The sequence below is a fragment of the Desmodus rotundus genome, chromosome 3 (assembly GCF_022682495.2).
Source record: "Desmodus rotundus isolate HL8 chromosome 3, HLdesRot8A.1, whole genome shotgun sequence".
Lineage (NCBI taxonomy): Eukaryota > Metazoa > Chordata > Mammalia > Chiroptera > Phyllostomidae > Desmodus > Desmodus rotundus.
The window spans coordinates 187,731,239-187,745,521 of NC_071389.1; the positions used below are offsets into that span (position 1 = coordinate 187,731,239).

The window sequence follows — 14,283 nt, forward strand, 5'->3', positions numbered from 1 at the left end:
ATGCAGTTTATTTTATGACAATTGTGCCTCAATAAAAAGTTGCCTAGCTTAATTTTATTTTATATTAAAAAAAAGAAAGAAAGAAAAAAAAATACCTTAGAGCAGAAGGAAAGTACTTTGGTGCTAAAGGTACATCATCTCTCAGTTTCTTCCTATCCTATAATATTCTCTACCTGCCACATATCCATTGGGAATGTATAATCAATATTTCAGATAAATAAGGATATGACTATGATTACGATGAGATAGATCAGTAGATATGAATGGATGAGTGGATAGATGGGTAGGTGGATGGATGGACGGACGGAGAGATGGATCAATAAAATACCCACACCAAGCTGACCAGTTTGCAGGCATGTCAGCATTTTCATGGATCTCCCAGGTAGAGAGATAACTGGGCTGGATTGCCCTGGCACATGATCAGTCTTGAAGACTCAGCTTGTACTCAAAATACCTGATGGCCCTCCTCAATCTTTTACTTTTGACAAAAGAACCAATTTTTTGACATTAAAAAAGTTGTAAAAATATCAAGTGACAGTGTCAGACTTCATCTCTCATTCTACTTGGTCTGGAATGTGTTATTCTACACTTAGGGAGACCCAAACAAGGAGTGGTACCTTATTGGACCCCATTGAAACAGGCGCTCAAGTGAAGAGAAGTGACGGAGAAAACTGAATATGCATTGAGCACATACTGAGGGCCGGACGCCCTGCTGGTGTTCTGTGTATATAATCTCTACTACTCAAGTACGCCCACGTGTAATAGTATTATCCCATAATGCAGACTCCTTAAGAAGCTTAAGCAAAATTAATCAGAAAGTTTTTAAATTAGAAAACATCCTAATTCTTTTAAGTTTAAATAAAATGGGAACCCACATTTAAAGATTATACATGCATTTTTTCCTGTCTTTCTGTAAAAACAAGCCTACTCTTAAAACTCCATGATAGAAGCTGCAAAATGCAGAGACAACTGGACTGCAATTAGAGAGATGACGTCAGTTTCCAAGGGTCAGCATTGATTGGAAAACCTCATTGTCTAGTCACCAGGTCTCTGCCACCCGTCCAGATGTCAGAAAGAAAATAACCAGACAAGTGCCAGGGGCAGATTTAAGAGGGCTGTTTGAGAACCCTTTGCCTTCTCCCCCTGTTTTTAACGTCAACTCTACATCCAGGATATAGAGTTTAAGAACCTGTTAGAGGTGGTTTGAAATTGAAAAATTAAATAAAAGAAAACATGAAAATATCAGAATTTTAGTACAAATCCAAATGTAATAATTCGTTTTCAAAATATCAGTGTTTGCTGCCAATGTGATTTAACAAAATAAAAAATTATAATGTTTGCAAGTGAAAATAAAATTCTTCCACACCCAAGTACACACAAAGTAATTTCCCCAAATGTCTTCCTCTCAAATGGAGATTTTTAATATCTTTAAATTTTTTTTCTATGTAGGTGTTTGAACCACACACTCAGTTCAGTTTGACATTTTTTTCAACCCTGATAAAAATAATAGCAGTGTAGTGAAATTAAAACTGGTTTAAAAGGGAAAACATGCTGAAATCAAAGGTTTTTTTCCTTAAATTAGACTGTGGACAAAGTTCACCATTTCAAAAAGAATAATTTATAAAAGTTATTATATTTAAATGGTCTTAAAAGAAACAATATAGCCAGCTGAGGAATACTGACTGACATGTATTTTAATGACATTTCAGAAGCCAGAATTTTCAGTGATGCTCAAACTGAAGCACCAGGAGAAAGTCCAATGTTTTTCTCCAGGGCTGCTAGTTTTTTTAAAAATATATTTTATTGATGATGCTATTACAATTATTACAAATGACCCAATTTTCTCCCCTTGCATCCCTCTGCCTGATACCCCCATTCCCTCTAGCAATCTTCCCCCTTAGTTCATGTCCATGTACTGCTAATTTTAAAGGTACAAATTAATTGAATCAGCACCATAATAAGCACTACCAATTAGTGTATCCAGGTACCCTGAATGTACATATCCAGAAGTGAAGATTTTTATCTTTGTCATCTTTGAATCCAGCTACAGGGAGTAGCCAAACTCAGACATGTCACCAGATGTCAGCTGATGTGACCAAAACAAGGAGAGGCAGTGCATCTGAAAGCCCTTTTGTATTTAAGTAAAATTAAGTCCTTTTAAGCCATTCTTGTTTTTGTTATACAACAAAGAGGGAGGCAGGCTAGCTGGACCTTGGACCAAGATTAAGAAGTCCTTTTGACTTCATCCACAAAGATGAAAATTAATCCAATTTCAACTTCCCAAAATTGTTCTCATGGACAAAGATGGCAGCTGCTGAAATAGCCATGATGATGCCAGAGGGTTAGCCAATGGACATCAAGCCATCCACGCAGAATTACACCTGAGAACTCCGTGCAAACGCTGATCAGCAAAGGCACCAGTAGATGGCAAGAACCACACAGCCCCTTTCCTCTACTTGAAAAGCTCTGGCTTTCACCTGTCTGATCCCAATCAGTCATAAATATGTCAACCCCTATTCCCCTGTCCATACACCCTTCTTAAAGAAACAGACTCACTCACAGCCTTGTACCAGCTCACACACACAGACACACACACACACCATAGGTGACCAGATAAACCCTGGGCTAAATTGGGCCAATTAGACTCTCTCTCCTCGGAAATCTGAAATGCAGACACACAGACTAAATTAACTAGCTGGGAAGACTAGTGGACATAGAGAACAAGGCACTTTTGGGGGCTGTCCATGACCATTCCAGTGCAAGCGGGGTAGAGAAACTGGTTCACAAAAAGAGAAGAGTAAAGCAGATGTGCGTAGAGTATGAGAGACACCAGGGTCCAGAAAGAGAGAGACAGAGGCCAAGAGGCCTGGAGAAAAGGTGATTGACAAAGGTCACAGAAGTCACAACATTGTATTGAGAAGGACACTGGACTCGGAGAAAGGGCTCCAGTCTAGAATTTGCTACTGCTCGTGAGGCAGCTCTGAGTAAACCATTGAGTGTCATTTGACTTTGGTTCCATGAAGACAGTACAGCTTATAGCTAAGACTTTAGCAGCTTTGGGGCCAGGCAGAGTTGAATTTGAGCCTGCACCCTGATCTACACAAGACCTATGACCTCAGTCACCAGACTTGTCCTCTTTGACCTCGAATACTTCACATGTAAAATTGCAGTAATAACTACATCCCTCATTAGGATTTTGGTCACATTAAATAATAGGATACATTAAAAGCAGTTAGAACAATCATTGATATAAGGCACCCAAGAAATATTAGCTCTACAATAATAAAGAATTACCAAGCTATCTGTGTGAGTCTCCTCTTCTATAAGATGGAGATAATGATAGCATCTTACTCACAGGGCTGCTGTGAGGATCAAGTGAGTTAATACGTGTAAAGCACTTAGAAGAACGCCTGGCACAAAGTAAGAGTTCAATAAATTTTAGTTGCCATTTTCATCACTATTATTATTATTGATGATGATGTTATTACCATCATCATTATTGTTATTATCCCAGTGTCTTTCAGGACCTGGCAGCACTTTCAACATCACCACCTTTGCAGATTAAGCTAGTTAATCAGAAAATATGGAATTATGTTTGCCTCTGTGCAGAACTTTATTAATCTTGGGTGTTTCGTTAGGGCTATGCTTACTGACATTCCTGGTTAATATGCAGCAAGAGCAGTAGTTTATATTAATGTGGTTCTTCAATTCTATAGAGCCAAGCATATCAAAGTTATTCATGAGAGGAAAAATGTGAGTAAAAGCAACCTAAATATCTTAACCAGGGGAAAATCCTTAACTCAATGATAGCAAATCAACTGGGATAATACTGTTGCACCACTAAAAGAATAGGTAAAAAGGTTTGTTGTACTGAACTGTGAAGCAATAGAAAAAAATGGTGTCATGGTAAGTTAAAGAAGAATATAAAATTATGTATATCCTGTGGTTGAAACTCTGATAATGGCTCTGCATACAGGGAGAGTCTAGATGAGTCTTCAAAGCAATTAGTCCATCAAGTTACGGGGATCTGAGGACTCTTGCTTCACTGGCCACTTGAAAAGCTCTGGTTTTCACCTGTCTGATCCCAATCTTTCTGTAATAAATTTATTACTTTCTGTAATATATTTTCCAATGTTAAGTGAAAAAAAGATCACAGAAAATAGGTCCCATTGTTTTCAAACATAGAGGAAGCAGATGACAGTGTACAGTTTTGACTGTGTTCACTTTCCTTAATTACATACTATTCAATATTAAATTTGAATTGGTCAAAGGTTAAATATTTAAATAAATAACACATTATTGCTGCTATAAATATGGGCTAACCCCAATTTATAGCTGCATATAACTCTGGTGTGTGAATGAGTAAACACTAGCGCTTAACTGTACATAACAGCTTTCTTTTCCTAAATCATCTCTGTGTCACGCTAGAAAATGTTGAAACAAAGAAGTCTCTAGCACATGCAATCATCACAGAAGAGTTCCTATTCCCGTCTGGAGGCCCTGGTGTGACTTCAGTAGGCGCCCCTACGCAAAGGCATCTGTGCAGAATCGCTAAGCCACACAGTCTCTCTATAGTAGACCTACTGTATCCAGATTCTTGGGTGACATTGGTCCTGTGAATTTTATGATGAAATCAGATAACATCGTGACAGAACCGCAGGTTGAAGCAAGGATTGGTTCCTGAGGTAGTTACCAGTAAAGACAAGTTTCAAACTACATAACATTGAAATATGCATTCTTGCTCATCTGTGTAGTCTTATTCTAAGTATGGATGGTAGAGAAAAAGGGTGATAAGCTCAATGATTTAAAAAGAAGTGATTTACCAAGCGACAAGACACATGGGCAGCTTGTTGGTCAGCCTCTCCCAGAGCTGACATCACAGCTTCGATGATGGTCTGCACCATCTCATGTAATTACTACTTTTATGGATGCTGTGAAATATAAGATTGCATGGCAAAAATTCCATAATGTCCATAGTCCCAAGTGAAACTCCATTATTAGAAAAATGGTGGAATTGCTAGCCATCATTCCCACCCAGGTACAGCCACTCCCCACTTCTCACTAAAATCTAAGCCTGAGATACACCCTAAGCTGGATTCTCAGATGCATTTACGAGAAGAATGAGATAAAATGAGAACAATTGTCCTTATTATATTAACAAAGGAACACCAGATAATGGAACAAAGAGGAAGACATTTTGCCACACAGTTGCTTTCCCCCAGCCAGAAAACAAAGGTCTGTGGCTAAAATAAAAATTTAAAAAGTGTAGCCACCTCTATATAGTGTGCATTTTGGGTTTTGAGTCAGGTCAGGTACCTCTCTAATCCCTGCTCTGGAACCCTTCCTGGGTGTAAAAGGGAGAGAGGAGAGTGGCAGTTGTACATTCTGCCCCTGAAGGTACAGATGCTGCATGCAAAGTGACAGATCACAGAAAAGTAACAGTGCTCCCTGGAGTGGTAACTCCTCTTACAATCTGTGAGTACCAGGGATCAGGCGGTGGAGGGAGGCCCCACCTTACCATGGGAGAGCAGCACTAGACGAATGTAGGGTTAGAGTTATGAGTAGGGGTAGGGGTAGCGGTGGGGTGTAGGTTAAACCCTGGGATCAGGTCTGGTCCTGTGCTCATCACCCTGCTTTTTTTTTGGCGGGGTGGGGGGGAGTCACATTACTTTTTTTGTCATGAAAACAGAAAGTTTGGAGGGGGAAGGAAAATAAAAGGAACTACCCAGCTGCTTCGATTTTTCTGAAGTTGGAACAGGGCCACAGCAGCCATGAAAAGATTCAGATAGCTTCCAAGTGAATAAGGAACAGCGGCAATGACATATGCACAGTATGTCTTCTAGAAAGTACCAAGGACAAGAGAGACTGGTTTAACCAACGATGAAAACTATGAGTTTATATAATACCGTATATGAATGGATACGTGGTTATAAACAGCAGCATGAGGGAGAGAAGGGATCATCCTGAAAGCTCAGGAAAACCTCCTACAGCTAGTTGTTTTGGGAATTTCAGAGAACAGAGTTTGGCATCCTTAATAGATACTAAATAAAAGTCAGCATTACTGAACAGAAACAGGGTTTTCCGACTTATAAGTGATAACAATTATGAGCTGTGGGCCAAAATAGGAAATTGCCTCCCATTTTATTTTTTATCATTTCGAAGAAGGCACAATTCATTAAGAAACTTCAAACATAGGCTAGAAAATATATATCTAATTGTTAAAGGCACAGTTAAGGCTTACATGAACCCATTTAGGCCGGGAAGAACAGCGGCAAAAGTTAGGACCAGAGACTTCGTAGGGGCCAGATCTGGGCTGTCTCCACTGTACCGCGTAGCAGTGGAATGAACCAATCAGATACTGAACATCTCTGATCTCAGCTACTTAGTCAGAAAATAGAAATAATAATAGGAAAGCCTCATAGAGCTTCTGTGAGGATTAAATGGATACTACAGCTAAAGTGTTCAATCAATGCCTGGCACATAGTCAAGTTCAAAGAACTTCAGCTGTCGTTGTTGCTATCGTTGTTGTTGAATCAGATATAGGCCAATTGGTCTTACCCTGGAAAATAGGGAAGAATGGAATTGTGCAAGTTAAACAGGCAAAAAGAGTTGAGATCAACATATGTGTATCTAACCAAGACCCTTATCTAGTATCTGTCAACATGTACTGATTGCCTTCCATTTAATCTTTGTGGTTGTTCACATGTTAAAAGCTATATTGTTCTACTTCTCACCCACAGAAAACTATGCAGAATGTAGGATCCAAAAGATGCCCTGAGTTGTCCCCAAGGCACAGAGGTTCCTATACAGGCAGAGACAAGAGTTTGGCACACTGAGAAAGTCAGGGGAGCCTACCTTCCGGAGGGGTTGGACCAGTGGACCAACGGCTGTGGCACTCATAGAAAATGCCACTCCTTTTGTTCCCTCAGAGTTCCATAGAATTTAAAAAGGGGCGGGGGAGGGACGCAAGTACAAAAGCTAGGAGGCACCAGTGAGTGAAGGCAACTGTTTTATTAATCCGTGTGATTAATCCAGCATGCTAAGGAAGATTCTTTATGGAATCAAAACTTGTGTGGTTTTGATGCAATACACATGGATTAGAAAACACAGTTGCATTCACTTGCCAGGGCCTCCTCTGCTTTGCTGGAGTATTCTTTGGAGTCCAGTAGGAACAAAAGAGAAAGAGCATTTATATGAGGACTAGCAGCACAGGCACTTTGACAAATGTCCTTCTCCCCCACCCTCTGCAAGACGCTTCCTGAATTTCCCAAGAACTAAGCCCCGGGTTTGTATTTGCATCATTTCCCCCGCAAAAGCCAAACAATTAGAAATTGCCCCCTCCCCAAGTACAGATTTATGTCAACCCATGAAAAGTGGTTTTTACCAAGGGATGGATGGATAGCAAATCCCACCCCAAGCTCTTTGCGAGAAAACGGTGACAATGGCACAGAAGCATTCAAGGTTCCAGTGGGAACCACCATTTCATCACGAGGTAAGTAACCTGAGAGAGTCCCGTCAGAGTCTGAGAGTTTTCTCACAAGTTTCAGCGCGAGAGGAATGGGAACCTTTGGGTGTGGCAAATAAAGAGCAAGAAAGCTTCGGGGAAACACGAGGGAATTATCCGGGCAAGGCCTCAGTCAGCTAGACTGTGATTCTAAGAACTGGCATGAGGCACGTCTAAACAAACTAAGACATGTTGAAGCCATTTTGTCTCTTCTTACTGGGCTTGGGAGGAGCAAAAATGAGTCTTCTCCAGGAAGCCTCTGTGGTCTGTAATGCAGGGGTCTCCAAAGTCGTTGAGGCTTTTCCACACAACGGGTTACGCTAAGGCTGTTGTCAGTGCCGACAGAATGGTAGTGTGCCGTCGCCACCCCAGAGACCTTCCCAGAGCACGTGTAGGGACACAGGAAGCACTTGACTCTCAGTTCTAGAAAGAAAGAACCATGGCTTGCAAGTGAAACTGGGTGAGTGCAAGAGAACAAGATCCCAGCTCTCCTCGTTACCTTCCTGCCCCACGCCCACCTCCCCATAATTCTCCAAGAGATGATTCCTAACCCTACTGCAAAGACGGAGGGCAAGCAGCAGGAGACCTCCCAACCGCCATGCTGGGGTCACCTGGTTGTTTTCAATCAACGAAGTTCATTTTAAAAACTGAAAGTGTGTGAGGCCTCCCTGTTAGAAATGATTTTACACTTCCTTTCCTTTTTTAAGGTTCCCTCCAGGACCCCGCACACGGCTTGGTGCAGAGTCAGCATTTCATAAATACTTGTTCAACTGTATCACAAACCTCATTACCAGCCAGCTACTTTCTCCTTTAGGTAAATTCTTAATCTCCTTACTAAGTTACAAGATCCTTAAGAACAATCACCCTGATGAATTCATTTGTGTGTGCCCCGGCACCTAGCAGAGCACACAGAACACAGCAGGTTGTTAGAAAGTGATGCTGGCATCTGTGGTCTGGGGCATAACCTGCTCAGGTGCACTCTTATCAGCTAGGTCCCTGGAGAACATGGTGTGTGTTTGTGTGTGTGTGTGCACATTCATACATGCATGGGCGCTTACATGTGTACAATCTGGAATGCATTTACACCCGTCTTGGTGTATATGTCTGCCTCTGAAAGGAGCAAAACTAAGGAAAATAAACTTTGGCTAGTCATCAACACTCGCCTCTGGGAAAAAAACATCATTTCTATAACATTCTGCTAACTCCCTCATCAGTTGATTGAAAAATATTTTAACATGGAGACTAGATCTAAGCTCCTCCTCTTTTTGCTTTATAGCAGAGGAGACTGATCAGAGAGGTTAAGCAGCTAATGCAAGGTCACACAGATGATGCCTGAGCCAGGGTCTCACTTCCCCTTCTGACCTCAAGGCTCAGCACATTAGTCTGAGCTCTATGACTCAGAAAAAAAGTATTCTACCAAGACATCATAGTTGTTAAACCAAATGAGCGTTCCCTGTACATTTCTTACTTGTCTGTTCTTAGTATTTGCTGTCAACTAGCCTTTCCCTTTTTTGAAACCCATGACTCTCTTTGAATATTGTAATAGTAATGCTAATGATTACTGGGCATTTACTATGAGCCAGGCAGCGTTCCAAGAACTCTATATTGTGACATTAATCCCTCACAGTAAACCCTAGGAGTTATATGTATTATTATTCCTATTTTAACTTAGGGAAGCTAAAGGGAGGTTAAATAACTTGCCCCAGGTCAGACCAGGGGTTGCCTTGGAATTCAATCTCAAAAATCTAATAGCAGACTGGGTACCTTTTTTTTAATATTTAAAAAATTTGTTTTTACTGTCAACATTATTACAGATGTCCCTCATTTCAGACTGGGCACTTCTAACTACAGTGTCTCTTGTTAGCTCCTGCCCTTCTCATTGTTCTAGGCTACATGCCTTCTCAGCTTCTCTCCTTCTCATCCTCCTTAAATATTAATCCTTTGAGCTCCATCCCCAGCCTTCATATCTCCTCCCCTCTCTTGATCATCTCATCCACTCCCAAGACTCACTTATGACCTCCTTATAATTCCATAACTTTTTCTCCAGCTCATACCTTTATTCCAAACCACACATGAGCACACACACACATATGAGGTCTACCCTGGAAAAGGCCAGCCATTGTTAATATAACAAGAACAGTTTGCACAATATCCATGTAACCTGGCAGCCAATAAGAGTGGACTGGAATGCGCATGCGTGAACAATGACAATTTCACTGTACTAGTCAGTGGGGGCGGTAGATACCACTGAGTGAGCATGTGTCCTGTGTGGTCATCGCATTCAAAATGACTGACCAAGTAGAGCAATGATTCTGCATAAAACTTTGTATTAAGCTTCAACATTACTCTGTGGAAACTATTCAGATCATTCAAAAGGCTGCAGCTATGGGCAACTGGTGATTGGCAGCTTCATCATGACAACACGCCCGCTCATGCATCACATCTCACGCAGAGTTTTTTGGTGAAACATCAAATCTCTCAGGTGACTCAGCCTCCTACAGGCCAGCCCAGATTTGGCTCCCTGAGACTTCTGGCTTTTCCCAGAACTAAAATCACCTTTGAAAAGGAAGGGATTTCAGACTATCGAAGAGATTCAGGAAAATATGGCAGGGTAGCTGACGGTGATTGGGAGAATTGTGTGAGGTCCCAAGGTGCCTACTTTGAAGGGGAGTGAGGCGTCACTGTCTTATGTATAATGTTCTTGTATGTTGTATCTTCTTCAATAAATGTCTCTATTTTTCATATCACATGCCTGGATGCCTTCTGGACAGACCTCTTATATACACCCATTTTAATATCTATGTCTATTCAGGTCCATTACACAGAATGGTCTCTTTTGCTAGCTTTTGCTCAGCTGATAAGAAATTAGGTTGAACTTTATAACATTCCATTTTCTCTTGCCTTCATGCCACTTGCATTTGGTTTATTTAAAGCAAAAATAGCAATCTAATTCCTTCTTATTTTTTTTGAGCAAACATGTGTTTGTTGCTTTGAATCAAGTGATTAGGCATGTTATGAGAGGAATGCGCCCCCTGTCTGCTGAAGGCAAGGTCCCAGTTGCCCAGGAAGCCAGTCAGGACTTCCAAAACTCCACTGACCACTGTCATCCCAGCGAGCCTGGCGTCTGACCACATGGTCCTAGCCAGGAGAGGGATATCGAGGACTGACCCTCCACTGATGATGGAACAGCAGAGTTGTCCTTGACTAAAACTCCAACAAGTTTCAAAAGGGATCAGTTTCAAACCCTTTCATCGGCCAGTTTGGCAGGACGTCCCACCGTTCATTTGCAGATAAGACCAGAGGGTAAAGGTATCCATGGACTAAACATGAGGCAGATAGGAACAGGGATGGAAAGAAGAGTTTCCACTGTATTCCTCTTTATATTTCTGGATTTTGAACCACATGAATGAATTATCCCCCCTCAATTTCCAGATTTGGAGGAAGAAAGAAGAGTTTGAGTGGTACCACAGCGTGATTCTAAAAGGAGCCCATTAAAGGTGTATTACTCCAGATCTTTTAAATTACCATAAAAGTGAAAAAAAAACCTTTCGCTGGCTCTGATATCTGCACACATGCCACAAACTCATTAACATATAAATACATCCTAAAATAATGCATCATCCACACAAAAGTATAGCATTCATCTGCTTTATCAATTGTCCTAAAAATTTCATTTTCTCGTAGGTAAGAAATTAGACATGTAAATTCAGCCACTCTTTCGGGTCAGTGAAATGGTCTAAGGTTGTCATAATGGTCTGTGGTGCCAGCATTTTATAAAATATAACTAATGTTACCACATACTCTTTTGGCTTGACACAAAGTGACACTTTCTGCTTGCTCCATATTAATTTATTTTGGGAAATATCCCTCCCATTTTCCCCTCCTTCCCCTTCCACACACACCTACATTTTGTGTAATTTAAATGCAGCTGTCAGGGTTAAATACAAGGGTAGCCAAAGTGGACTGGTGTGTCTCATTCCCTCAAACACTCTGACTGTTCCAGGAATGAACATCAGACTCGAGTTTGGGCAATCAACAGTCCTTGGCTAGGAGGTGGGGACTGTTATAAATGCAAAGCAAAAGAGAGTTTCTTTACTTTCAAAAACACAGGACTTAAGAATCATATAAGCCTGTGCCTACTAGGACCCATTATTGCTACATATTTTGAAAAGAACCATCCCGCCCCCCACCCCCGCCCCATGAGAATTTAAAAAGTCAACAAGGAGATTTTTTTAAAGAAAAAGAGAGAGAATCATGATAACATTGGTGGGTCCTGGACCCAGCCATGCTTTGAGCCAGTCCACTCCTTCGATTTACGAACTTCATAAGCCAACGAACTCCCTCTGTTATTGCTATTTTGAAACACAATTCAAGTGTTCCTCAGTAAAGTCTTTATACTTTTACCTGCACATATTCCAGAGTTTCTTTAGAAACCTTGGTCTTTATTGGGATTATTTCTTAATTTACCTGGAAAATGAGGAACACCAAGATTGCTAAGCCTGAGAGATTCAGAGAAATTCCTCATGTGAGCAGCGAATCTGGAGCAGGGCAAGGCAGCTCTCTCGCGGTGAGGGACGGGCTGTGAGGCAGAGGGAAACACGCAGGAGAAAATCAGGTCTGCTGCTCCGAAAATAACCCATGTCCCCGCCGTTCTTGCTCCTCTCAGTGAGTGAGGTTTTGCAAATATTTTGCGTCTTCATTTTTAAAATGAAACGATGCTGGAACAACTGCAATTGACTCCAGTTATCCTGCAGCACAGCCTTCCCATATATTTACTAAAGTGGGTGATTAAATTTTTTATCTGCTCATCCAACAAACTTTTATTATATTACACTATGTGCTAGACGTTGTTCCAAAAACAGGACACAGTAGATGAAGTCTCAGCCTTCGTGAAACTGACATTCTAGTGGAGGTGACGGAAAAATAAATACCTCTATAATATATCAGAGGGTTATTTTTCTATGGCTAAGAGGAAAATGAGAAAAAGTAAGGGGAATAGGAAAATGTTTAGGGTAGTGTACAAATTTACGTACAGAAAGGAGATGGCTATATGGACAGGGTGACACTAACGCAGAAATTGGAAAACAGAGAGGGGACTATGTGATTTCCTGGGGGAGGGGCATTCCAAGCGCAGCCAGTGTGTCAGAGGAAGGAGAGACAGGGTACAAGAAAGGGGGTCAGAAGATCGCAGGGCCATGGGGGTCTCAAGTTGGGCTTTGTCACCTTGAAATAACCAAACCCAAAAATAAAGAGAAGAGATTCAAAGGTATTGAATAATTAATATGAAATAAAGTCATAAATAAAGACAATCTGATTAGATTTAATTAAAAACAATTCAGCAAACATGAAGTTAGTTCCAAATGCCCATTAATGTGTACGTGTGATAGTTTTGATATGATTGGATATTATGGTCTAGATATTGGATATAATTTTACATATAGTATTATTTTTGTATTTTGTGTTTAAGGTGGTGTTAACCTGCTGGGTTTACAAGAGATCACACTACCCCTGCATGAGAGATCGGATCCTGCCCCAGGGGTGAGGTGTTTATATCCTGTTGTCCCCCACAGCCATCCCACCGATTCCTGAGGAAAGGGTTGTATCTCAAGCCAGAATCTTTAACCTGAGTGAGAGGGACTAGATGGAAATCAGAGTTAGAACTTTCCCTGTGCTGTGACTCCCGACTACAATGGCCGGACAGACGGCAGAGGTGAGGCCTAAGGAGACACACACCTCTTCCAAGGCAGGAGGAGAGCTGGAAACAGTGGCCCGGGGCCAGCTGTAACAGTGACGGTGTAGCATTTTAACTAAGGAAGGGTCAGAGGTGTACTGTATAAGTCTTATCCGCTGCAGCATTTTATTTCAATATTTTGTCGACCTCAAGTGAAGCCTTTTTGAGAGTTATCTTAGATGAGCTAAGAGAAATGAAAGGTAGTGACTTTCTAAAACTGTGAGGGGACACAAGCAGAGGTGAGAATGAGAACCTGCGAGGTCACTCTGGCCTCCTGCTGTCCCTTTCGTCCCTAGATCCACCCTCACCGAATCCTGTCAGCCCCACCCTCCCAGTACCCTCCAGACCCGTCCATCCCTCCGCTTCAGCCCTCCTGCTCAGCTAGCCCACCCGCCGGCACATCGCCTCAGTGAAGCTCTCTTTTCACACTCACTTTCCCAAACCCAATCTAATAATATCATAGTAAATATGGCCCTCACCTTCTTAACTGTGTTCTATGGCTTCCCATCGCTTAGACAATGGTTCTCCAACTTTACCAGGCATAGAAATCACCTGGGGGACGTGTTAAAATGCAGATTTTGATTCAAGAAGTTGAGGGTGGGGCCCAGGAACGCGCACAGTTAACAAGTAGCACAGGTGATTGATGCAAGTGGTAAGTAGATTCTGGTCACTCAGAGTGTGTCCGTGGACCAGCATTGCTAACATCACCTGGGAGCTTGTCAGACATGGAGATGCTCAGCCCCACAGTACACCTGCTGAGTCAGGGTCTGAATGCTGACAAGGTTGCCAGATCATCTGTAGGCATGTTAAAGACATAGACCACGCTTTGATCCAAGGAAGAAAATACAGAATCTTCGTGGCATGGGGCTGCCCATGGCCCATCATCTATCTATTTCCTCCCCCATCTCAAGACTCTCTGTGACCTACGTACGACACACTGGGGAAGCTGAGGCACCAAACGGCTAACGCAGTGCCCCCATCTTCTCCATTTCGGTCATCCCAGTGACCAGCACAAAGGTCACCGGGATGCTACTAAAGACATGCTGCC

The 14,283-nt window shown here is 41.8% G+C and overlaps 1 protein-coding gene across 1 annotated transcript in view; it reads right to left on the reverse strand.

The window, feature by feature from the left end:
• Positions 1–14,283, reverse strand: part of C3H12orf42 (chromosome 3 C12orf42 homolog) — a 74,950-nt gene that overhangs the window by 33,937 nt on the left and 26,730 nt on the right. The window contains exon 2 of the mRNA XM_053919802.1: positions 11,972–12,083. Coding sequence (XP_053775777.1) covers positions 11,972–12,083 — 112 coding nt within the window. The remainder of the gene's footprint in view (positions 1–11,971; positions 12,084–14,283) is intronic.